At 40.9% G+C, this 27,467-nt stretch overlaps 1 protein-coding gene across 2 annotated transcripts in view; it reads right to left on the bottom strand.

Annotated features, from left to right (window-relative positions):
* The window catches only part of LOC145434068 (uncharacterized), a 169,864-nt gene that overhangs the window by 17,921 nt on the left and 124,476 nt on the right, over positions 1–27,467 (bottom strand). Inside the window, exons 2-17 of one of the 2 annotated variants that reach the window (XM_080311352.1) lie at positions 15,897–16,012; positions 15,790–15,836; positions 14,175–14,193; positions 12,768–12,880; positions 11,989–12,196; positions 11,333–11,373; positions 9,979–10,092; positions 9,276–9,338; positions 9,049–9,208; positions 8,880–8,933; positions 8,409–8,468; positions 8,249–8,335; positions 6,150–6,257; positions 5,920–6,093; positions 3,418–3,600; positions 371–493 (exon numbers count right to left, since the gene is read on the bottom strand). In XM_080311352.1, coding sequence (XP_080167478.1) covers positions 371–493; positions 3,418–3,600; positions 5,920–6,093; positions 6,150–6,257; positions 8,249–8,335; positions 8,409–8,468; positions 8,880–8,933; positions 9,049–9,208; positions 9,276–9,338; positions 9,979–10,092; positions 11,333–11,373; positions 11,989–12,196; positions 12,768–12,880; positions 14,175–14,193; positions 15,790–15,836; positions 15,897–15,984 — 1,642 coding nt within the window. In that variant the 5' untranslated portion in view covers positions 15,985–16,012. The remainder of the gene's footprint in view (positions 1–370; positions 494–3,417; positions 3,601–5,919; positions 6,094–6,149; positions 6,258–8,248; positions 8,336–8,408; positions 8,469–8,879; positions 8,934–9,048; positions 9,209–9,275; positions 9,339–9,978; positions 10,093–11,332; positions 11,374–11,988; positions 12,197–12,767; positions 12,881–14,174; positions 14,194–15,789; positions 15,837–15,896; positions 16,013–27,467) is intronic. The other variant, XM_080311354.1, reaches the window with a different exon arrangement.

The raw sequence follows: 27,467 nt of genomic DNA on the forward strand, positions 1-27,467 counted from the left end.
CACGCGTAACAGTTGTAATATCAAGAAGACTGCAGTTCCGTCCCGATTTTTAGTTTTGAATCACACGCTTTGTCGTTGCTGCATTCTTAGTCGATTTTGATTTTTACCAGTACACAGGTCCGCAAAATTTGTTCTAGAATTTTTCTGGTCGGTAAGCTAAGAAAGTTGACAACCACTGGTCTAGACTGTATCGCTTCATAATGCCAAAGTTCGAAAAGTACGAGTCACCTATATGAGATGAGAGGTTTAGCCTACATAACGAGGCTATTTAAGTCTCATATAGCTTATCCGATCTGGTGCAGTATAACTTGAGTTGGAGTTTCGAAAGAAGTATTTTTACGCAGTAACCTAAAATCGCTTATGACCTCACCTTCCTCTAAAGCGGGACATGTAGTAGATGTGCTGCCACGTCTAACAATAACTTCGTTCCGACTTCGTGACCCGCCCGAACACTCAGACCACTCCTCGTATTCTTCCTCGCAGTCTATTGGAACTGTAATTAAGCAAATAGTAAATGCTCGCGCATAAAACGCCATGTCCAGATCATTATCGCTTTCCTGGACGTTGTGCGCGTTATAAAAGCAGTAGCGTCGCGATTTATCTGTATACCACAGAACACGGCGTAATAGCACATAGCCTATACTTCATAGTTCAGATTCAATGCCGAAATTCAATTGCAAGCTATACTGTCCCAATTACTCCTCCATTTTCTTCTTTATTTAAACCCGCTAGGGTTGGGTTGAATGGATAGAGATGAAATCGGCAACATTGGCTGTTATTGCCAACTTTGCCTTTGATTGGACAGTAAACTGTTAAGCGATAATTTGCAGACAACTATATTATACTAGCGCGCATATCTATATAGACTTATGCGGCTATTTCTTATTAACGAAAGCTCTAAAACCAGGATTGTGTTGTCTTCCTATCTAGCAGTCTACGGTTCATAATGTCGAGAATTCAATTTAAAATCACAATCTAATTTCACGTCTATCACCGAACACACGCGACCTTCCTGTCGACTGTACGTGTACATCACAAATAACTAGGGCAAGTCTTTGTTGCACTAAAAGCGCGAGTAAGTTGACAAAAGTTGCATTTATAATTTCTGTTGAATTATTAGGGTATGAGATACTCGATAGGCCCCGCTGTATAACCTAGTTCCTGCAGATCTGCCAAATATGTTACTTTGCCACTTAACAGACGGTTACGCGAAACCGACGAAAATCACATTTTTACCCGGCAAACTGCAAGATAATTACGCAATGCGGGAATAATATTCCCCAAAAAAGCCAAAGAGCATAGCGATAACCCCCTTCCCCTAAAACAAGTCAAATAACACACCCAAGATGCCATAGGTCTGCAAACTTGACCCAAGGCATTACAGAAAAACTCACTATCAGCGACTATAACAAAATCATTAGCCTGAAAAAGCGTACCCAGTGAAAATGTAATTTTCGGCGGTCTCGCCTGGGCGATCGTGAAATGGAAAATTATCTCAAATTTAAATGACAAAAATGATAAAGCGAGCTATTTACGTATTGCTCAGGCACAGTCAATGTTCCCTCTAATTTTTCACGACTCTGCGCAAATACGGCAACTTACTGTGCAGGCCCTTGGACAACAGTGCGCAACCAGGCCCCCATAGGGTGATAAAACGTGCAGGCCCCCCTCGCCCCATGCGCCTTTTGCCGGTACTTAACATTGACATTGGGTGCCCGTTGATATGGTTACTTAGTCTAAACGCGCGAAGCGCGAAAAATTTATATCATTCAAGATTTAATCGGTCAATATGATCGGGTATTGCATATATATTGCTATCAATTTGGGTATAATGACTTCGTTACATGATGCTATTTCGCGACCTCCTATCTTCTATGTAAAAAGATATTGAAATCGCCCAAACCTACTAAACTATAATGACGTACACGATTTCAAATTGGTATTTCTTTACTGGCAAATAATGTTCCCTCGATATGGCATTTGTTTTGTTGTGGAACTCGGATCGCGAGGACAGGAGCATTTAGCGCCAGCCGTTAGGCACCAATGGACAATTAAACATCTATGTATAATTGTATATAAATCGAAGTTTTCGGTTAGCACAAGGGCGGTCTTTTTCGGCCAAGGTACTCTCGCTGCTGATCGTTCTGGCGCATATCTCGGAGTCGTATGTTACATAGTCTATGACTTCACATGTCTTGGTGCGTCGTGGCGCGGTAATGGCCGACGCCCAAGTTCCCATTTCTATAAATGATGCGTATTTTTTATTGGGGAAATGGTACGCAATAATCAAGATATTTGACAAAAATAAATGGCGCATGGCGCGAAAATTTTTTTGAAAAGTTAAAAAAAAATACACCATGATTTATGTTAATTCACGAAATAATTTTGGGTCCCCTTCGAGCGCGGTCTCTCCAATTGAGGGGTTCCGGTCCTGAGTAAATCTTACGCAATCTTACGCAAGGTTTATGCCACGCGGAGAAGACTATTCGTTAGTTTCTCGCCGAGTTACTTCAAGCTACCCCAACTCTGGTAAACAATGTTATTTTGCCATTCCCAGAAAATAATGCGCTATTGAAATGATATCAGTATCGCTCACGCGTACGAGACCATACTAAAAGAAAAAATTTATTTCGTGAGGTGCCCGTGATTGCAAATTCTCATTTATTCACGGAGTGCAATATTTACCCTTGCGAGCCGCACTTGTACCTTCGTTTCAGACTTCAGCGATAACACTATTTGCCCCTGGCAATGTTGCCTCTATTTTTTCACGAGTCTGCGCGGCCCCTTGGACAACAGTGCGCAACGACTAAAAAAACCTCACTTCGGATTTTTTGTGCGCAGAGCCCGTTTCAGCACTGCGCATTTGCGCACGTGCGCAGCTTAGAGGGAACATTGGGCGCAGTCATGCTTGGCAGGGGTAGTTGAACTTCTGGCTTGCAAGCCATTGTGGAAGGGATAACAGTGAGATCGGCTAACCAATCATATATCACTTTGTTATGCAAATCAAAGAGAATAGAACCATACTAGAAATAGTTTATAGCATGTTTTTCAATCACTCCTTTACATTTTTACGCAATATTTGATAAAAGTTGCAGTAAAAATTGGCATGGAAAATAGGAAAAAGTGGCAAAAAGTTGCACTATATAATCCCTCCAAACACCTTAAAACATCATAGTACATATATTCTGAGTATCTAGGAAGCTGTGGGAAATTGCAAAAAAGTTACAAAAGCTGCAAAAACTTGCCCTACTATAGTAACGATTGGCGTGCGGGTCATATAACAGCGCGCACATGGATTGGCTCTATCGATGATAACGACCAAGCGTATACCGTACTAGATGGACTTTTAAGCATCTCAAAATTCGCATTAATTAAATATAGCTTCAGAAGCAACGAGCTAAATATGCCGTAAATTACTTAGTTCGCAGGTGGGCTGATCGGCTGTCCAGAGTTCAGTTCTTGCGCAAGTTATCCGGTCGGCTCCCACCAGCCTGAAGCCATCGTCGCATTCGAAAGCGCAGGTGGACCGGACGTGATTCGCATTGGAGCAATCGTATTTGCCGTCGAGAATGGAATGTACGGGCGGCTGGCAGAACACTCCTGAATCGAACAGAGTGATAGTGTTGACTCGACTCGAGTTGAGGCATGCAATTTGAGTATTGACGCGACTTGTACTCGAGTCAGAGCGCATGACTCGACCAAATCATATGACTTGCGACTTGGACGGCTAAGATCGACATTTCATTGTAATTACGAAAAATAGCGAGCTACCACATTATTGGTATTTCGTCTGTTAGTATACTGGTACTGGTGTTTATAAAATAGGGCCAGAAATTGTATAAAGTGAGTAAAATTACTACTATAACCACTTGAGCAAGTTGCGCAAGTTGGCAAAACCTATACTTGAGTACTCCGAATAAGTATTACTTCTTTACTGATCGCTGTGGTTGCATTCGACTAAGATACCTGACTTCTTGAACATAAACATCTATATTTGCATAGTAGGTCAACAGATCTTTTGGTACTATAAGTGGTTCCCAATCTTTTATCCTAATAAAGCTTGAGATTTCTTTATCGCCCACTGGAGACAAGAGGTTATCAGTTAGGTTTTGCTTTCAGTTTTCCGTAGTGTTCAAGTAGGTTGTACCCACTTACTCAAGTAGTTTTGCTTCTATAGTACTTCTACTTAGACACTTTTAGCACCCGTCTCTCAAAATCGCCCACTTGGGGAGCCACTGCGCTAGACATCGATGTGATTCCGCATATGATTTGCCAAAACCAGCTGGCCGCTTCGACCAACTGTCTCTAGAACAGTGGTTCTCAACTTGGGGGGCGCGGGAGGCTCTCAGGGGGGCGCGAGAAATTGACAAAGTCTGTATGAATTCCGACCAAACATGTGTTTTACAACCATTCTGAGTAATGATTGTTGAAGAGAAACTTATTTCGTGTTCAAGAAAGCTCGCCATATTCAAACTCCAGCAGTCGCGCTCAATGGAGTATAGGCTGATTTCAACATCATTTGAGCAAATTCTTTATATGCTTTGAAGATTTAGAGCTATTCCCACGTGTAAGTCATTCATTAATTCATAGCTTTAGCAGTAGCCTAAAGCTCGCTGCTCTGGGTAGCTGTTGTTAATAGCTGGCGAACTGCATTGCCTAAAACAGACTTAGATGCAATATAGGTTGCCCGGTTTCGCCCTCAATTAGGCTACCCTAAATCATCACAATTTCATTCAATTCCAAAACTGATCAAATTTAGCATGGCAGTGCAGAACGACGTCGTGCTCTCTGTGGTCACTGCCATCAGCATTAGGATTAGTCTCAGTGCAACCTACCTTGAAATAAATTGCTGTCCTGTTTGATGTTATTTGCTATTTTCAAACAAGTTTGGGGAAATTTGTCAGAAATGATAAAGACTCAACAACTGGAATGCGGATTTAACCTTGGCGTAAGACATACCATATGTATACTATTAGATCAGGGATGGGCAACCTGCGCCGTAGAAGGGAATTTGTGCGGCCGTCGACACCTAATTCAATTAGTATGTGTTATGGCGGCCGTCGACATGCAAACGGAAATTACGAATTCACTACCGAATTTTTGAGAGATTTTAACTATTCTTGAAATTTTCCTCGCGCTCCGCGCAATTCAACATAACTTCATTTTTTCCATTTTAATATAGTAGCACCCTTCTCAATCTGAGCCGGAATCGGAATCGTGTGCTCCTCGCGAAGGAAATTTGTTTGTGGTACATTTGGGCGATTTCAATATATTTCCACAATTCCCGCTACCGATACAATCGACAATTCTGATGGCGAGTCAAGAAATAACAGCATGCAACAAAGCGGCTAATAACAATTGGCCCACCCGAAGATGTATTATCATTTGTGACTTGCCATAAATTTTTGAAAGCACTCCCTCCATGAACCCTACCTGTGAAACGGATCACACGGGCTGAGAAAGAATAAATATTTGATAGTAATATGTGACACTACTACTATTAATTACGGAATTCATTCGTGAATCTGAAATATTTACGCGCTCCGCGCGACAATGTGCAATCATAGCAACTATTCATATAACTTCGCCACTCGCGATTTCCGTGCGTACAATAGAATGAAAAGTAGAATAGTCCGGAGTTCACCGAGAATGGATATCGACGGATTAACATAGGTATTTTGCATCCAGTTAGTTCATTACGGCTATGCCCTTGAATGCGGCATTAGGCTACATAAGTAATCGAAATGTGGCCGTGATTAGCAAGAAGGTTGCCTACCTCTGTATTAGAAGATGTGCTCTTTTTGACATGACGATAAGTGCAGGGGGGTCAGGGGGCGCAATTTTTTGAACATCGTCAAGGGGTTCGCATGTCCAAAAAAGTTCAGAACCGCTGCTCTAGAAAGTATCGCGTATACTTACGGAGGCAAACCGGTGGGTCTTCATTCCATCTCCCGTTAATCCCGCATTCTATGGTGTCGGTGCCTATCATTTTAGTGTCGCTGTTGCAGGTGAAGAAGCATATCGACCCCAGTCGAGTTTCGACACTACACGCAACGGTCCCGTAACGAGGCGTGTCAAAATCGCCGCAATTTCCTGCGAAGGTTGCGTGAAAGGGCGGATTGGTGTGAGAGCAATGCGGTGACGTATACCTGGCGGTGTCGGTTCCGCCGCTCCGGGTATAGCTGGCGGCGTTGGCTCGGTAGCAGCGACTTTCGGAACAGTTCTAGAGGGTTGAGGGGGTGTTGGCTCTTCTCGCGCTGTAACAGTTGAGCATGAAGTTAGGAATTGTCGAGATAAGTTCAGACGCAATCGTTTCGGGCAGGTACTGTTATATCTTTAAATTGGTGATACGCAGAGCTGGAATCGCACGCGTAACTCGGATCACGTCCGAAAAGCCAATACACAAATCGATCTGCGAAATATCTCAAGAACCTGCCCCCTGCGGTTCTATGTATAATAATACGTTGTATATGAACCCATTCTCATCAGGAGTTCGAAGCAGATGTTCTCGGCGAAACTGCTCACTTGGTTTATTAGTGACAGAGGCGGAAAAAGTAGTCAGCGTTACTACTCAATTACGAGTACCTGTTGAAATTTCAAAAGCATGTCAAAAGTGCTCCACGAAGAGGTGGAAAATTAGGATCTGAAAATTGACTAAATAAGTAGTTTTAAAACATAGATCGGGTCGAATAGGCGCGTGCTTTTAGCGGTTAATCAGAGAGGGCTACTTCATAAATTGCAGGGTGCATTTTCGCGATTAACGGAAAATTACTAATGACAATGCATATAGGTGCAAAATATATTCAGTCGTCCGTGTTGTCATGATACAGGAGCTATTTCGTCGAATTGCAATGGCAATGTCACTCGTAAAAGTGATGAAAGCATATCTCAAAATTACTTTCTACTGTTCAGAATCCAAAGTATAAAAATTTATGTTTTTTCAATACTGATGAAAACAAGTGGAAGTAATAGAAACATAGTCACTGGAGACTGGAGTAGATAGTGCGGATGGTGCGAGTTTTTTTGAAAGGTTTTGTGTAAACGCGAACGTGAACCTATGGCGTCACGTGACGTCATATTGCTAATTCCAACCCTACATTTCCGTAAAGTAATATATATGTACAGTATGCCAAAATGCTGAAGTATACATGCTGACATTTTAAATGTCACCTTATAATGTATCAACTGGGACAATCAAAAATTATAATAAGTCCACAAAATCACTGAGGATTCACTAACGCAGGGGTTCTCAACCTGGGGGGCGTGAAACATCTGAAGGGGGGCGCAATGAAGCGGTCACCTGTAAAAAAATTTCGCGCTTCGCGCGATTTACCTCCTATGCGCACGTGTTTTTCTCTATATGGACCCAATTTCATCTTTTTTATTCTCTTATCAACATTCATAACCGTCCATACCACCAAACAATCTGTTATGGTTGCTAGCATCCCAGTTGGATTTTGTGATATGACGATGAGGGGCGCGCGAAATTTTGCACTATCAAAAAGGGGGGCGCATCTAAAAAAAGGTTGAGAACCACTGCACTAACGGAAAGCTGAGTATTCTGGGCAATGTTTCGAGCAAATATTTTTTGAAATTGGCAAGGTGCATGTTCGTTTAGTTTTTCGCACTTTGCCAAAAACTTTAGGTCTTCATGTGTCCCGGCGCGGAGGGGGTTGACCTCGACATATCTATTTCTTATAGTCCCTCGCCCACCGTTGCACACCCCTACACTAAAGCATCCCAACGGACTCCGGCGGTGTTTTCCAGTGAAGCCATGCCGGACATTCAAACCAAGTTGTGTAATACAAAGGTCGGCACATTTTCATGATCAAACCATACTGTAGTAACTTTTTACGGGCGTCGCTTATTGGCTGTAGCATCAAACACAGTGGCCTCAAACATGTACAAACTATTGGCAGAAAATCGCGCGAGCCGCGAAGAGGATTTTTTGTTGCAAGAACTTCAAGAACCCGGGCTGGTATGGAATGGCTAGACTTTGTTAATCAACAATAAATATTATCGGAGTAGCTATATATGGGTATAGGTCTCGTTGGGTTCCCTTTGTAGAACGAAGTGAAAAGAGAGTTACAGACGATGCGCTATTGCATCTCATCTGCAGCAGAGAATATTACGTCAAAAATCGAAGCGCAAAATTTCATCGACTTGCGAGGAATGAGCGACGCGAAGGTTAAAGATATCAAATATATATGTAGTAATGCGTGGAATAGGTTCTGAAACGCTAGATTACCTGGAGGGTCAGTTACATCGGGAACTGGCAAGTTTCCGTCGATCTTATCCGACATCACTTCCTCCTCGATGATTGTGCCATTATCATCTAGAATATATTTGCGAGTATAAAAGACACGATAATGAATATTCCCTCTAATATAGAATATTAGAATCCATACCTCTTCCTTCTGCACCCTCTTCCGGTCCATAATCCTCTCTGTAATAATCCAGATCGGCACCTGAAAAAATGCATCTGAAAAATCAAAGCTGCGCTTCGCGGCCATAAAATATGTTCGAAGTGTGCATTGTAAGTACTGTTCTTGTATTTATTAGCAAGATATTGTTTTTTACAGTGAGATTGTAAAGTGGTGTGTTTTTGTAGTGATCTGACATTACAGCAGAGGCGGTCAGTAATGGATCACTTCTACTTTTTCGGATAACTAGGGTAAGCCTCCTCTACTTTCTTAAGTAGGTTTAAGACCTTTCAAATTTTTTGGGGGAAATTGCTACTTCTCTCCGTAATTAAGTAGAAAGTTACGTTGTTACTTCTACGTCTACTTGAGTAGCAACGCTGACTACTTTGGCCACCTCTGTGTAAAGAGAGTAACTAATTTGAAGCGAACGCCAGTAAATGTTTAAATAAAACTTACCATCGAAGGGCCCGCCTCCTGATCCAACGGCGACGGGAACCCTGTTCAATTCATCTGTCACGAACAAAGGAATATTTTAAATATGTTACGCTTTTCTTTTCAACTTATATAAGTTTCTGGCTTTCCGTATACTCAAGCAACCCTGTGTAAAGATGAACTTGCGTCAAACCTATTCCGACGATCCGACCGCCGTCAATCCGCAAGTCAATTTCCATCATGGCCGACAATGATTCGGCAAGAATGTCCACGTCGACTCCTGCGACATAGACTTCAATTTCGGCTTTCGTGAAGCGCCCTTCCGACGATATTTTTAAAACTGTGGTGTCAATCTGCGCAAACAAATATAGTAAAATTTAGCCCACGTGTCCATCATCATCGGATAGTATCAATAACAACCTGATCCGGTGTAAGTGATATCAAGCCGTATGTGTAAAGAGGATCTGCCAGCAGGATTTCGAACTGAAAAGAAAGACATTGCTAGTTAAAGAGCAAACTAAACATTACATAACGAATGGTGATGTTTCCTGAAATCAGTAGCGAGGTTCCTCCACTTTTTTCGTACTGGAGTAGGTTTTACCCACTATCACTTCTACTTAACCGCTTTTAAGCAGAAGTACTTACTTTTTCGTCTTCTGGATTTTGTAAAATAGAAAGAATTATTTGGGTAAGTTTGCATGTATCATCTTCATGGGTAAAATTGTCATACTAACTGGGAAAAATAGCAACTGAGCCGCGATACCTGAATTTATTTTCGAAAATTGCGCTAATTTGTGGTGTCTTAAATAATTTCGCGCTAGTCGCGATGATGCACACTGCTATTTCAAAATTAGTCACCTCCGATTAACTTCTAAAAGTATGTCACCGTCCGACAGGATCTACTTTCTGAAGATTCTTCCTCCTGTACTATTCATATCTTTATTTGCTATGTCCATTTGAAAGTAGTTTTGGCAAGTCTTAGAAATCGTTACTGCTATACATGTAGCTAAGAAGAAATTTACGGAGTAACTTCTATTTCTACTTGAGTAACAACGAATACTATTTTACCACATCTGCCTTCAAGTAACAACACACACTGTACGTACACAATACGTGATATCACCTGTGTCGATATTCTGTTTGCTAGAGCCTGGAATTCCGGTGACAAAACATCCTGCAAAGCTGCGGCTTGATTCCGAATGTCGTTTTTGTAAGTAAGTTCAAAAACGATCGCCATCTAATTGAAAAAATGAATCGAAAGGATTGGCATTTGAATAATAGTCGGAGGCTTCAAGGTATCGGGATTTTCTTGTGCATCATCTCTGGAGTATGACGCTCGAATACTTTCTCAGTATTCAGGTCGCCTAGAAATAATATCTATAGCCTACAAGAGTAAACAGCAAGAGGTCGCGCAATTTATCATAAATAGGCCTGACCTGATACAGTAATTGTTGCGACTTGCGAGTCAGTCGCATTATCATTGCATGTCGTCAAAACGCAGACACGTTTATAGCCTGATTTTTACCAGATCAGTCAATGCTTTTATTCAATCACGAGTGATGTTTTGTAAGGGACAAAGTGCTTCTGTGCCTCGAAACCGCACTAACGTGACCGCATCAAGTAATTATGAGGAACGGGTTTGAAACAAATAAAATCCTCGCTTGCTAGGCTCAAGTTAAACAAAAGGAAGTGCATTAGCAATTGGTATATGCCCTATTCCAGTCCTCGATCGCTCAATTTGGGGAAATACATATAGTGGGTTTCGTGAGAATCCCTAAAAGTTTCTTGAACTTGAACTCGAAATCTGAAATCATCCGACGTGACGCTCATACTAATACTTCCTGTCAAAGCGATTTCTAAATAAAGATAAGCTCAATATTCAGAGTACCATTAGTGTCATACGAAACATGTCCCTCATGAAAATGTGTCTGGAGAGAAATGTCCTAACATGATTATAACAACCTGTTGGAAAAATTCTACGACAGTCATTTATTCGCACCCAGTATTCTTAGCTGGTCAAAAAATCTCAGGAGACCAGGAACAATTTTGCACCCCGGGACCAAACTCCTTTGCGGTTTCATCCGACTTTCTAATTCTGCTACTGCGAGGGAAAATAGCCCCATGACCTGATTCTGTAGCCCGTTTCGGGGCCAAGAGCCTGGCAGTTGCGGAAACAAGCTATAATGTACTGTAGCGATGTATTTGGCGATACAAGGTGTATCTCAGTTTGACGTAAAACTTCCTTTCTATGCAGCCACCTTGATGCAGTGATTGACAGAAAGTTGAAATACAATTATTTATGATAAAGATTATTGCGATTACTTTAGAATTGTGATATTTCACAAAAAAAATCCCCGTACAGAACCTTCCAAGGTTCTTTTGCGAACGCGAACCGAACATTCGCACTATCCGTAACAGATTAGGTATGACACACCATTATATACATACGTAATAATGTATATAGATAAGCATAATACCTCTTGACCAACAGGATCATCACCGAGTTGCACATTGAGATCTGGAAATAATGTTGAAAATATATGCATTATAGACCGAGTACAACGTAGAACAGCGGTTCTCAACCGTTTCAGCTTGTGGACCAGTAAAATTCCATAAATCATAATTAGCCCGGAATGTTATCACGACGATACAAAGAATTGGAACTTTGCTTGAATAAGAAATGTGCCGCTGTCTTTTGGATATTGTACCTGTTTTGCGTGATTTTATAGAAGTTTGCGCAAGGCAAAGTCCTTGAAAACCACCAACTCGTTCTGGACTATTGGGCCACTTAGAAAAAAAGCGATTTCGCTGTTTGCTAGTTCTATTATACTGTAAAGTGTCGCTGAATCCTACTACCGTACGGCGTCAAATATTGTTTAAAAATATTCTTACTGCCCAAATATCACTGGTCTTAAACGAATTATAAGCTACTCTTAAACAATTTCATACGACGCTTGTAGCATTTTGACGCAGGATAAGTCGAAAATGGACGATATGTAAGTGTTCTAAATTACATTCTAAATATTTAAATCAGATTAAAATGTGGCACCGGTGCCCGCACTACCACGGAGAAGCACTGGCTATACGGAGACGCACTCGGCTCACCGCAATCGGCAATAAATAACAAGCTTACCCGTCAGTGCGATTATATTCGATTTCCCGATCCGGGAGTTGTTGACCATACTTCGCAGATTTTGCGTGATTTCATCGGTCGAGACGGTGTAATGAAGTGGAATGCTCACGGAAACTTCGGCCTTCGTAGATCCGGGGATGAAGGTGAGCACCCTCACCTCCACATCGGAATCAACGATTTCAAGGTTGCGTGCAAGTTCCCTTGTCAACTGTAATAAAGCAAGGGTATATTAGAAGATCTCGTGGTGCCGAAGTCAGCCAATGCCTATAGGTTTGTAAGCTCGAAATCACATCTTCATTCTATCGTCACAAAATGTGGCATAGGAGTGGATGCTGCTCAACTCGGGAGCAATTGGAAAATTCCGGAAATAAGAGAGTCACAATACCATTCTAAATCACCGAATTTAAATTGAATCGGAATAAGTTTGAATTTCAGTGTGTAAACAGTAAACACCATTTGTGCTCGATGTCACGATATATTTCCCTCGATCTAAAATACAATGGCATCATTAATTACAAGTGCGGAATCCTAACGAAAAGTGAATTATCTGGGATGTCTATATATGTGGAAGAATTGTTTTGTTCAGCTACAACCTATATGCGCACGAATCAAAGTAAATCTCACCTGCAGGCTTCATATGCAAGAATGCAGCACTAAATTTTCCTATATAATATAAGTGACGTTTGGGGTAAGTGTGGGGTGGTGATAATTTGACTACCTGGATCGTATATGCGCATGGCCCAGTGCGCGCGAATCAAAGTAAATCCAACATGTCTTACCACTTTCACCACTTTTTTTTCTTCCTTGCGAAATGCCGGAGACGTCGGGTCAAGCCACTTCGCGTTGAACTTTTTATCGTAGATAATCTCATAGTATGCGAGAAGGTATTCGGCTAAGAAAATGAAGAAACATATTACATCTCATTCGTAACTGTTTCCTCCAGCTTGAAACTTCACCGCTTCTGAGCTTCGCTAAAACTTACGCCAGACACTTTCGCAGATGTAGTGACGTTGATGGTGTTGCATCAGTATCAATTACTGATTTACCCGCTCTTGAAGAATAGTAACATACCGACGGCTTATATAATACGATTAGGGTTGCATTTAAAACAAAAATCAATTTAATATTCAATTGTGACGACATGTTGGATTGACATTGATAAATGAGAATATAGGGTAAATATAGCTACTTTGACAAAATATCTGTACTATTGCTGTTGAACCGACAGTTTCGAGGGTTCCAACGATCCCATATCGATATACGTCCGCTTTATCGGGTGGTTATTGTCCGTATGCTCATACAACATGCTTTTTGGAAAGTATTTACACAAATAAGGCATAATTTTACAACTAAAAAAACACTAGTTTGTTTATTTAAATGCCTTTGTTTAAAACACTGTTTAAAACATGTCTTAAACAGAGCGTTTTAAAACACCGTTTGTAAATACGATGCGGTCGATTGTAGGCTGTATCGAAGCCAATGTTATGGTTGAAATAGGATACTTTTTCATGCTGGCATATAATGATATCGGAGCCCCTGGATCCCTGTTCTATTTTAATGACATATGGGCAGACATGATTAAAGTAGTCATCGTTGGTACTCAAGTAAAGTAACTTTGTACATTTCTACCCACGTATTATATAAACTAAATACTGTCAAGTAGAAGTGGTAATAGTCATAAATCATAACCACGAGTACCCCGAAAAATTTGAAGCACTTCCCTATTGCCCACTGCTGCATATAGGCGATATTGACTTGAGACTTATTCCCAAATCCCAATCTAATCGAATCTACGTTTTGCGTCAACAACATCACATTTTGACCCTGACTGTATCATTCGTTGGCTGCTCGTTAGTTGAAACATGCCATTCCCCGACTGCGAATTGGATTGGCTTCTTATGACTATGGTCAATGTATTTACACTCGAAAAGGTTTTTAACTACTAAAACAACTGTGATGCTCGTCCAATTTTAGGTCTCATTCATTCATCCGTTGGGTTTTCCGATACACGAATGTAGAAATAAAATTCCCTTGACGTTACGAAATCGCTTTAATGTATAGACTCCAACGGGACTGCATATACCTGCATAATTCGAAGCATGCAATGGAATAGAAGTGCATAAAGTACATTCAATTACCCACATATGTTACTACCCATACCCATAGGTCTAATCGATAGAACTCACCATTGCCGTATATGTCGGGCTGAAAATGAAGATCGCGTATATCAACAAAGTAGCTAACAACATGACAACATCGAAAGTTATCGGACAGACGTTATCGCGCATTTCTGCGGGAAAACTATAATACTTTTGATATTTTGTTTTGTTTACCCAGTGTTGGGATCAAGTCACTACCTTTAAGTCACGAGTCATCTCGAGTCAATTCAAGTCAAGTCAAGTCACGAGTCAAGTTATAATTTAAGTCAAGTTGATTTTTATGAAGTACGAGGCATAATTACGTCATTGCATTTCGATGGCAGTTTGAAAGTCGCCGGTTATTTTGAGTCGAAATACGAATATAGAGTTAAATCAATCCGAATACATGCAAGACTAGCCATTTTTCTCGACATTGTTACTTGATGACTTGAAATTGACTCGTAAATTTCGCTCCAAGTCACCAGTCAATCCACATTTCTGAAACGCCGGGTCAAGTCAAGTCATTTTTGCAAAGTGACTCGAGTCTAGTCAAGTCACACGAAACAAAGTGACTCGAGTCATCCCAACACTGGGTTTACCACATAGATTATTAAGATCGAAGCCATATCATAGAAAGGGGAAGCACGTAAAAGAAAAATGTGACCAAGTCGAGCTTTCTACTTTTCAAGGCACCGCCCAGGAGATCGCCAATAGCAATATAAAACTATGGCGCCATACTATCAGAGCGCAGCAAAACGCATAGTTGCTATAGCGCATTTCCAGCAGGTTAGACAAACTAACCAATTCAATTCTGGACCAGACCGTGGGAAAACCAGAATAACCGCCTATGCTAAAGTTCCTCGTTTCTCCAGTATTTACGCTAGCCGTATAATATTATTTTCTTTATTTATACAGTAAAACTGGTAAATATACACACAATCCGGGGGCAACCTGCCCGCTGAGGAAGTGCCGAGATTAAAGTAAACTTTTTTACATTTCAGTTATAAATTCAAATTGTTATTTATATGCAATACATAATGGGAATTGCGGAAGTTGACTAATTGGCAATGGTTCTAGTTTTTTTTTGCTCGTTTGATTTTGGTCATGATATCCGGACGGTTACTCCTGCTTAGGCGTTCCGTTGAGAGTGGAATTAGTAGTAGCAGTGGTAGTAGTAGTGGAAATCGGAGCGGTGCTCATATACCCCAGAGTAACTAAATAAACTTTTTACAACATATTATGAACTCATAGCAACCGCGGTCGGCATTTGAGGTAACGAAAGTAAATAGCGAAGGATGAGCGGGACATGTAACTCATTACAATAAGTTATTAAAAACGAAATGCGGAATTCATATTGAATGCATGATGTTGTGAAGTGATCGGCTGTAGCGATGACGCTTCATTCGTCGCAGATCTGGGAGTCCAAACAGCTTATTCTAAATATATGACATGCTATGACTCAGCATGCCGCCCGTAGTGGTCATCCGTATTCTCCAAGCTGAATTAAGTTCCAGAGTATTTGATAACAGAAGGTATTTACAGATCATGGTGAACCAGTCCATTATAGATGATAAGCATCACTTAAACTTTTTACAATACTAATAGTAATAATGACCGTGGTCGGAGAGCCGCGTATGTATCGTACAGTGACCTATTTACTTACTTCGTAATCTGTATAATCATCTCCGATGTAGTCAGAAGCCATCACACCTACATTACAATCAAAAATTGAAATACAAATCTGAAGAATAGGACTAATATTTTGCCAACCTGAGTCCCTCCTTCTTTTCACAGTGCCACACCGCCCGGACGGGATCGTCGCTACCATCAGGCACACAGCAAGTGCAAGCGACAGCATATCGGCTAGACCTACTGTTAGAAATTTGCTGTCACAGGAATTCGAAAGGATATACGTCAAGTTGTATGGTGTACATATCCCATCATTTGTCAGCACGAAATACCCTCTTAGTGTTCTAGGGCTGGGGACCATGATTCCAGTACGCGGATACGAATTGAGCATTAATTGTCATGATTCGAGTAGTGAGGGGAGATCCCCCCCTTCCATTATATCAACGAGAGTTATAGTTTCTATACTATTAGTTAGGGATGGTGTGAACCTCTGAAAGGTTCAGGTTCGTGTGAACGCGAACCTTTTTGAAAGGTTCTGTGTGAACACGAACGTGAACCTCATGACGTCACGTGACGTCATATTGCTAATTCCAATCATATCCTTCAATGAAATGATAGCCTATAATAATGTACACGATACCTAGAGACGACTCGGGCAACATAATGTCACAATGCTGAAGTTTATATCAACTGGGGCAATCAAATTGATATAATAATCCCTTAAAATCAATAATCCCATAAAATCAATATCTTCCGCCACTTTGCCAACAATTTCGACGAAGACTTCCCTGGGAATATATGGAAAGGAAAGTTTATTTTTGTCCTTGATGTTTTTGCGGCATATACACCGAATCATGATATACATACACACGATCTGCGCATATGCATACCATGAGTATATGATGTGCATATGCCGCCGGGCAAGGAAGATGCAGATATAGCCTTGGAACAGTGTTGGGACGACTCGAGTCATGTCTTGACTCGAGTCATGTCTAGACTCGATATTACCCCATTAACAAGTCCTACAGCAGTAGCCAACACCTCACGCACCGATTTGGTTTTAATGATACAGTAAACATGAAGTCAAGATTGACCCCGCACGCCTGCTAGGTTTTTTACATCAGAAAATGATATCAATCTCTTTGATTGGTTGAATAAGCATAATTCGCTGACTACATAGTTTATTTCGCTCGTAATGTTTTGCGATTGCGGGTCAAGCTCGTAGAAGAGAGTCACTAAATATTTACAAACGAAAAGCTGCATCTTTCGAGCAAACTTTTGCAACAAAGCAAGTAAAGCTTTTAAGATTGTCAAGGTGCATGCTCGTTTAGGGTTGATGTTTTTATGCTACCAGTGCCATGCATAGAGTGGCCTGCACTTGAAATACAATAAATTCAAACCAACGATGTTATAATGAAGTGAAAATCGTAATATATGGAAAGGGTTCACAGTGCAGAACCTACCAAGGTTCTGTTGTGAACGCGAACCTCTAAATTTCCGAGGTTCACAAACAGAACGCGAACGTGAACCTCTCTTTCACACCATCCCTACTATTAGTCTATGAAATCTTGATTAATAGTATCACAACATCCAACACATATATCACAAAGCTACGCCACTTTACAGACATTTTTGTGGAGTCTTTATCAACCAGCAGCATGAGTGAAATGAAATGGGTATGATCGAAAAAATATCAAATTATAGTCAATGTGGTCGAGAACTGGCATTGTTTACTTTTTGGTCGCATATTTCAACTTCCGCATACGTCATACCGTCATGACGTAACCATGAATCATACTCGGATAGCAATCAACTCGACTCGAAGCCTACACTCGATCCGGCATAGAATCACGCGGTGGGATGCTCGATATTTTTCCAGCCATATTACTAACAGACAACTGATACGTCCCATTACAACACTTTTAACTTAGCGAGGCCGGAACGCTAGGAAAGTAGCGTATTCAATTCATTCATTCATTCTCATTCATACAATCCATAATTCGCTTGTCAATTTTAACATTTCACAATATCGCTACAGCAAAATGACACTGCTCGAAATCGAACACGCACTAGTACTTGCTAAGCATCTGATCCGTTGCGAGGGAATCAGCCATCTATGGTTGATTAATACGATTCAACTTTCACCCACTATAACAGCGGTTCTTGAACAGGGGGCGTAAAATATAATAAGCATTCTGAGAGTAATGATGCATCCGGCACGTGGGAATCAACCGAGTTGTGCTTAAACTACACAGTAGGGGTGTTCAAAAATGACTTTTTTTCTCAAATCGTACTGGCTACTTGATAAAATACTTAGGTTACCCAATTTAGGCCTACACACCAAATTTGGTTCAATTTCAGCCAGTAGCCGCATTGCTACAGGAGAAGAAAGTTTCTATTTCTTATATAAAAATGAATAAATGAAAAATTTGAAAATTTTCTGTTCACCCCATGAAAGTGTTAGGTTGTCTATGGAAACGATGTTCACCAAATTTGGTTCAATTCCAACCAGTGGAAGCGGAATTATTGCCGTCGAAAAATTTGGATTCGAATAAAATAGTATTCACGGTGGGCACCACCATAACAAATAATTAAAGAATTGGTCACCGTAAATACTACTTTATTGATAATCCAAATTTTTCGACGGCAATAACTCCGCTTCCGCTGGTTGGAATTGAACCACATCGTGTCTGTCGACAACCTAACACTTTCATGGGGTGATGAGAAAATTTTCAAATTTTTTTATTTCTTCATTTTTTTTACAATAAATAGAAACTTTCTTCTCCTGTAGCAATGCTGCTACTGGCTGGAATTGAACTAAATTTGGTGTGTAGGCTTATTTTGGGTAACCTAAAAATTTTATCAAGTAGCCAGTACGATTTGAGAAAAAAAGTCATTTTTGAACACCCCTACTACACAGTGGCTGATCACGGCTCTAAACATTATCCTAATAATTGCGTCATACCTACAGTATACATTATACACAGATGCTCGATTTTGTCTAATACCTGAATTCGGACCCACCAGACTACACCTTCAGTTATCAGTTAGAATTATTAGTAAACATTTATTCACCAAGTTAGGTGCAAACTTACGGTGTAAAGTACTTAGTCCTGGGGTTGCATTTAAAACAAATGGTGTTTTAAAACACTGTATAAAATGTGTTTTAAACGGTGCCTTAGAAAATTGCCATTTTAAAAAGAACAAAATCGTGTTTTCAAGTTGTATAATTATGCCGTATAACTTGTTTAAATACTTTCTAAAAACATGTGTTATGAGTCTAAGAACGATTTGCAACCGATATAGTCGACAATCGACATACACAATATGGAATGGTTGAAACCCTCGAAATTGTCGTCGGTTCCATAGTTATAGCACGTAGTTTTAGATTCGTGGTATGGGAAGGATGCTCTGACAATGATGACATCCGACCGTAAAAATGCTGCATTACAATGTAGACCTGGTCAAAGATATTTTCGGACCGTTTAAGACAGAGGTGGGAAGCCTTTTTCTACCGTAATTTTCAATTTTCAATGTCATTCCACTTCGATGTCACATTCGTGACATCATGGCTAGTAAAAACAAAACAAAAAACAATAAAAAATACATGTTTATAAATAGGGCCAAGCGTCAAATTGATTTTTGTTATAAATACAACCCAAGTTAGACCATTTATGCAATGCATATGTCTTTTGGATCTAATCAACAAAGCTTTGAAACAGAGTTGTTGGAGCATTAAGGCATGGCCACTATCGCTCATCATCTCTGAATTATTTTGTAGAATGTAACTCGTACAAAGCAGTTCATTATGTGACAGGTGAAAAGTACTCAAGTGCTTGTCTGATAGGAAAGTTCGGCACGATGAGTACCTATTTTTTACAATCCATGGCGTAATATCTTAATTTTGGATGTTATTTAAATGGTATCGCTGAATGGATATGCAAAGTGTTCTCTATTCATCATGCATGCATAATACATTTTGGCACTTCTGTGGCGGAAGAAAAATCTACTTACCGAAGAACACAACGTGAAAGTGGCTCTCTGCTTTTTCTAATTAAAGCTCAAATTTCAGACCAAACCTGAATAGGCTGAACACATACCCAAATATTTCAAGGAATTCGCGCCATCAGCTGACCGACGAGCCTGGCTTATGATACGATACATTTTACAGGAAATAGCCTTAGTGATCTTGGATTTGACGATAAGGTGGCGCGATTTTATGACATCGACGGGCGCGTGTCGTATAGTTCATGAATAACTCCACTAGGCCTACAGCTATCCCAATTGGCATTCGCCTCGCTAGACTGAAACACCCCGCCTATCGCAATTCTCTTGCGGTCATTGTGCAGGCGAATCTGCAATCTCGCAAACAAAGACCTTTGTTTTGCAGTGGCGCGGGTCAAATGCTCGAATAAGAACACGACACTGATCAATGTTATTGAGAGCCACCTCGGAAACCCAAAACAAGCAGCAGAAATGCCTTGCTTGCGATTTTTCTCGCTCGCACAAATGCGCTGTTTCTTCCTTTTCCAGCCCTACGAGGCTTGACGTAAAACGATCGAGCCGCCTCGGAAACCGAATGTTCATGGTCGGTGGGTTTCAGCAAGGCAGGGAAAGACTAACAACGGGATGCCGCCGCTAAATACCCTAATGTTCTGTAATACAGCAACAAAAAGATTACGGTCATGTTGAACACACGGTTGCGCTATTTTTGGTGGGGCGTAGTAGACGCTGGTAGTTCCGCACGTCTGCCTGGCGATTAATATTAATATTAGACAGTGGAGAGTTATTTACCAAGTTCCGGGAACCATGATTGAATCCGTCGACACGCTGAACACGTCGATTAGACGCCTGATCCACCTAAATTTGTAATGAGACACACCTGCCCGGCACGCTTTGCCATCTCACATTGGCCGAAACCACATACCATATTGGCTCACAAAATGACACGTATGAGTGGTGACCTCGCTGTTCAATTGTGACGTCACCTTGTAAAAGACGTAGGTACGTATTCAAACTACGTTTCTACACTCCTGTCAGGTATAGCAGACTCACTCACGGTAATGCAGATATAGACATTGCTCTTGTTTACCAGCTCAATACCCAGCTTGAAGCAAGCAATTGGTTAGTTAGGCTAGGGAGAAACTGAGACAACTCTCTATATAAACACTAAGAAGCCTCTTAGATTGGAGAGTGATTTATAAACATGGGGATAACAAGCTTAACAATATCAACAGAAAACCCAGAAACTCAATTCTCCATGCAGTGTTAGCTCAGCTGCTGGCAATAATCGCGAACGCCCCCTCCAAGTGTTCGACTTTGGCATCATGACGTCATTATTTTCACTATCCCACAATGTAAGTTTGCGACATCACGCCGTTATTTAAAAAATCCACCCCCTCAAATTTTCATCCTGACTACGTCTATATCATGAGTCTCGGTGATTCTAATTTCCAGACTTTCTGAGTTACTGAGGACCGTCCCGAAGCTACGGTTGTGACGGCACTGCGGCACTTAAGTAGCAATCCCGAAAATACTGTATGTAACCTTTTCGATCCGTCATGGCGCGACGCCCGTTTTATCGTGGTTAACACCTCTTCGCCCGATTGCCTTTCCTTGAATTAGCCTCAGTCGTGATGTAAATAAACCGTATGGAATCTGGTAATTGGATAGGCCGGACGATCATATTTATTCGCGGATTTATCTTTGGTTTATTGGGCATTAATATAGGTCTGATTTCCGCTGCGGGTGATCTTCTTCAGTACTTAGTATCACGCGGTTATTGCTACCCCGGCGATTTGTCCGTAATGCATTACATTAGCGCTTTACGGACAAGAAGTCACCTTCTACCTTAACTGCTCGAGGTATTTGATATAGGATTTTTGCAGCAGAGTTGGCATATCAGATTTCCAAAATCGTCTTGGACTGTTTTCCGAGAAACATATTTACGAAACCAGCAAGCCGCGTACATCAGTGTAACTTACAATAATACAGTAGATGCAAGAGACTTAGTATTATGGATTTGCGAGTTATGGGCTATATATAGTTTATACTGCATACTTATATTTATACTCTGCAACCGAAATGATGTCACTAATTACTATGACTATACGTGAAAAGTGAGGAGCGATCCCATGCAGTTCCAGACTAATTTTGCCGATTTAATATCGCTAGCTACCCTCCGCGCCACGGTTCATTTCACCACTTACGAGAAACGTTCGTGTTTGTTACCGCATCGGCGTAATCTTGGTGATGCGGGGAAACGTGTTTTGAGACTTTACGATTCCGTCTGCGTTGCTTTACCGATCTGCGCCCGTCAAATGAGTACTTGTGTGCGCGGGAGAGCGTGGAGAAAAATAGTAGGGATGGTGTGAACGTGAGGTTCACGTTCGTGTTCTGTGTGTGAACCTCGGAAAATTTGAGGTTCGCGTTCACAACAGAACCTTGGTAGGTTCTGCACTGTGAACCTTTTTCATATATTGCAATTTTCACTTCATTATAACAGCTTTGGTTCAAATTTATTGACTTTCAACTGCGGGCCACTCTATGCATGGGGCTGGCAGCATAAACATTCAACACTAAACGAGCATGCCCTTGACAATCTCAAAAACTTACTTGTATTGTTACAAAAGTTTGCTCGAAATATCCAGCCTTCCGTTTGTGCATATTTAGTGTCTCTGTGCTGTGAGCTTGACCCGCAATCAATGACATCAAGAGCGAAATACACTGTATTTTGTCAGCAAATGATCCTTATTCAACCAATCAATGAGATTGATATCGTCTTCTGGTGTAAAATTCTAGCAGGCGTACGGGGTCAATCTTGAGTACATAATGTATACTGTATCATAAAAACCAAATCCGTGCGACTGGGGTGTTAGCTATACTGCTGTATAACTTGTTAATCGGTAGCAAGTATAGAAACCCATTTTACACTCTGCTCAATATCCGTGTAGCAATACTCAGACGCCGAATACATTGCCCGATCAGGTCGAAATTGTTGGCAAAGCGACGCAAGATACTGATTTTATGGGATTATTAGATCATTTTATTGCCCCAGTTGATACATTTGGCGACGTTTCAAACGTCAATATGTACTTAAGTACCGAGCTATTATGTGGCCCCGAGTCGTCGCTCGGTATCGTGTACAGTAGATTAATATAGGCAATCACCTAATTGAAATATGGGGTTTAATTTAGCAATATGACGTCACTTGACGTCATGAGGTTCACGTTCGTGTTCACACAGAACCTTTCAAAAAGGTTCACGTTCACACGAACCTGAACCTTTCAGAGGTTCACACCATCCCTAAAAAATAGCCAGCTTTCGTGGATGTCTGGGTAATAAAGTGTACCCTCTTTACTTGCTGGGTTAGGGTGAAAGCCATCTAATGACATTCTTCAAAATACGGATGATTGGTATCATCTTCGAGTGAGACCGCGTGACTCACGTCGGGAAGAGCGTTAGGTAGTTTCGATGAAGTACTTCACGTACCCCCGGAGTGCGTTGTGCTTTGAATAATCGACTGAACAGCCACGTCAAATTTATGGCAGAAAACATACTATTACACATTTGAACATGATGATGCTAGGTCGAATACATATGGTGGCATAAACAATAAGCATCAATGTTGTAAGTGTATGCATATAGGAAGGCGTTTTCCGTGTTAGTACTTGCGGTGCGCGTAATTCCGCGGACAGTGGAGACTGGAGACTGGAGACTGGAGAGTCTCCACGAATGTCCTCAATAAAAGCGGCATCGCAGCATCAGGTTCTGATAGCTCAAGTTATTATTATCGGATCTCATGTCAAAGATATAGTGATTTCGCGTTTAACGAAGCGCAAATTAGTTTCTGATTCAGTATGTAAACCTTTTTCGCGTGTCCGATTAATAGAATTTGTTCGTCGTCCCAATTGCTTCCTGTCATTTAAATCGCTGCAATCGTGGTATGCTTGAAATTCAGGATACTAATCAACGGACCATTTATGTATTGAGGATACTTATTTTGCAACACCCACCAATTCAGTCGTCAGACTTGATCCAAGACATCCAAGACATCACTTGAACCAAGACATTTGCTCTAATACCCCTGTTCCCGTATTACTTGGAGGTATGTTATGCTCGATGTGTTGAAATGTTTTGCTACGAAAACGTCGACCTTTTCATCATGAAAAGTGTCGCAAGGTGTTTTTATGACGGTGGAAAACAGTAATTTTAGAACTTCTTTTCGTGAATTATGTTCGATTGCGCGAACCTCGCATAAATCTCTACGAATATTGCCCGAATGATTACAGAATTGGTCATACAGGAGTAAAAATCATTTTGTTACTACAAGCATGCACTATGCCGCACTATGATCAAATCGAACCTAATGGAATACCAGACCATCTACCCGCAATGCACTTAAACTAGCTGTTTGGTCCACTTCTTGGATATATCAATAGAGCAAGACTTGGCGGCCTGTTTCGAATTCCCATTCCATACTCCATAGCCGCCTGCCCAAACTATAACGTTTCAAACTCAAGCGTGACATAAATCCATGTCTCTAATTGGGTAATATTACGACTTGAACACTCTGAAAACAAGCTTATTTATCCTGTATACCACTAAACTCGTCGAATCACAGCACTAGTCGCCACTAAGTGAGGGTGGAAGTCATCTTCTATCCATCACTAAAACCGAAATGCAGTACTTTGCGGGTGTCTCAAGCGTAACGAAAGGGATTTTGTGTGTTCTCTCGCGCTGCCGTGACTCGGGATCGGAGAAAATTCACATTGCAAGGATCATCTTTGTCATTGTTGAGAGAGTATTAACCAGTTTTTCTGCTAGATATATTATGACGCGACAAACATGGTTTGTTAAACGCATAGCGTCAAATTACCACTTATTAACAAACCGCTTATCTCCAGGGAATTTGTTTAGGTTTCCGACTGCTTCAGAAGTTAGGGTTTGAGAATAGTCTCCTGAAGAAAGAGTTTGATTGACAGGCCACGTCAAGTTTATTCAGTCCTATCACGTGATGAGACGTATCATTATTTCAGGCATCCTGATGCAGATTGGTATCAAATTGCCGGTTCTAATAATCCTATCTGGTGACAAAACGCCGTGTTCACATTAAATCAAATTCGTCAGCTCAATAAGGGCTGATCACGATCAACCCCATCACAAAGTCATTATTGAATCTCTTACCACCTAAAGTCAGTGGCGAGATAGCGCAGTAATCCGCGGCTGCAACACCAATGATTGCAGGTTCGATTCAGGCCGAGGTCGACTTAAGAATTCCAATACATAGGGTTGCATTGAAAACAAGCACTGTTTTAAAACACTTTTTTAAAAGCATGTTTTAAACAAAGGCCTTTAAAAAAATGTTTTTTTTCTAAGTTGTTAAATTATGCCATAACTGTGTAAATACTTTCCAAAAAACATGTTGTATGAGCCTACGGACAATTTCCACCCGATACAGCCGACGTATATCGATATGGGATGGTTTGGCACCCTCAAAATAGTCGGTTCAACATTAATAGTACAGACATTTCATCAAAGGAGCTATATTTACACTACATTTTCAATTGTCAATGCCAATCCACTATGACGTCGCAATTGAATAATCGTGACGTCATGGCTAAAAAACAATAAGAAACATGTTTTAAATTAGGGCCTTGTTTTAAACATGTTTGTTTTAAAACGGTTTTTGTTTTAAATGCTACCCTACCTATACTTAAGTGTTGGAGGTTTATCTAGGCTCCTCCTGGCCACCTCATCCGCGTAAGCGGTGTCCTACAACAAGCCTAGAAGGGGGCCGTGCTATAAGTCGGCAATTACGGAATAAAAATGAAGAATATCGGCCTGGTGTAAATGACCATAGTAGTCGACAAACAACATGAATACCACAAAACAAAACCATCTACACTTGGTATCAGAACCGCTGTGAGATCACAATAGTATAGTGGAGGCGATTACCGTTGAAGAACGGTCCACTTCTGTAATCTACCACACTGGTGCAGGTTCGAGTTCGACGTAGCTCGACTCCTACACCCCTTGATATATTTTTAAGGTTTATCTATAAGCTCGTCATCACCATCCGATCCCCAAAGGCGTGTTTTGCAAAAGCTATATGTAGAGCTGGACATAATGAGTACCGTCATCATTATACGTACCCTGTTATTTTTTATGAACCAAAATAGCGTTGCGAATATTACATCCCGTGGCGGGAACCTTGAAACCTCGATACCAGGTAGCATATATTATTCAAAACATGTATCACAAGGCTCACGTTCGTAGAAGTGACCGCCACTATTGTTTCAGGCCACTACGACATATTAGTGTCAACAAATTGGAAAAAAATGTTGAATTGGTGTAACCTGTCTTACTGTTATGAATTCAGAAGATATCGACTCGACTCCGAATCGAATCCCTCACGCTATCGATTTTCCCAGTCCCAGCTATATTTACCCAGTTAGCAGCTCAGGAATCATAGTAGGATTTTCTGTTTGGTGTAAAATTACCAGTTCATAGGTGTCGGAACACTATGAATGCTATAACAACAATAACATGCATATTGATTGTGATCCATCCGTTGCACTAGGTAAGAGTCAATGCATGGGGTGCCAAACATGCCGCCCGTCGGGCGATCTCATGCGACCCGCGAAGCATTGCTATGAGTAAATGAGAAAATGCTAGTAATATCCAGAACATTTTTTTCAAATCATGAGGTTTTTATTAGGAAACACGTCCACGTAAATGATCCCGCAATACCGACAATGTATATAGAAAATTTGCGACATCGACACCGACAAGGTTAAAAAGTGCGCAGGCAGTTCATAGTTTTCAGGAAATATGGAGCGAAAGGATGATATTAACAGAGGCGACAACGCCAATGCTAAACCGTTGCATGCAAGTGACGTAGTGCTCAAAGAATATAATCCTAATATCAGTGGTGTCACTGCTATATAACTTCCGACTCTAAGGTACCCGGACTGACAGAGTCATTTATGGTATATTCATGTCCATCAAATGTACGCTTTCAAAGCCTATCAGATACGGTAAAAAAATTGTGCGTTGCTATATTGTATGGCCTCCATTGTTCGTGATAATATATATTAGCCTCCTATGCATTGGCTTAGTGCCGAAACGTCCCACTGAAAACAAAGGTATGGATTTGTAGGTATGCCATTGTCGCATCATTTGATTTGCGACCGCGAAGAAGCGCCAAGTTTGAATGGTGTGCGACGAGTAAATTTCGCTTCGTCTGGGATAAGAGAAGGGTCAAATGAGCTTAAACCATTAAAATATGGAAATGTTGACTTTTTGATATTTTGTCAAAATTATTCGATGACTTGACATTGGCAGGGCGGTTTTTCCATGCCCGTCGATTTTGTCCCAATCAGATTCACAGCTAGGAAAAACACACAAGATCACACAAAATACATTAATTTTACATCTTCTTAGTTATGCATTTGAAAACTCGTGTATTTTATAAAGCGCTGGGTGTTTAGGGGGTCGAGCCATTTTCGCATCCCTGACGATGTCAGTGTCATTATTGAAATTGAAAACGGAGTTTGTGATATCTGAGTAGCTTACATCCATCTATTTATGTTATAGAGATCCTCTTCCCACATTGAAATGGTCATTAAACTGCGAATGCGGCTGTGCATGTGCATTGTGCACTGTGCAGTCACTTTCGATAATTTGCCCGCAGAACTCGAACCAACGGCA

Source organism: Botryllus schlosseri, chromosome 2, assembly GCF_051294905.1.
Source record: "Botryllus schlosseri isolate E-star chromosome 2, Bs_hap1, whole genome shotgun sequence".
Classification (NCBI taxonomy): domain Eukaryota; kingdom Metazoa; phylum Chordata; class Ascidiacea; order Stolidobranchia; family Styelidae; genus Botryllus; species Botryllus schlosseri.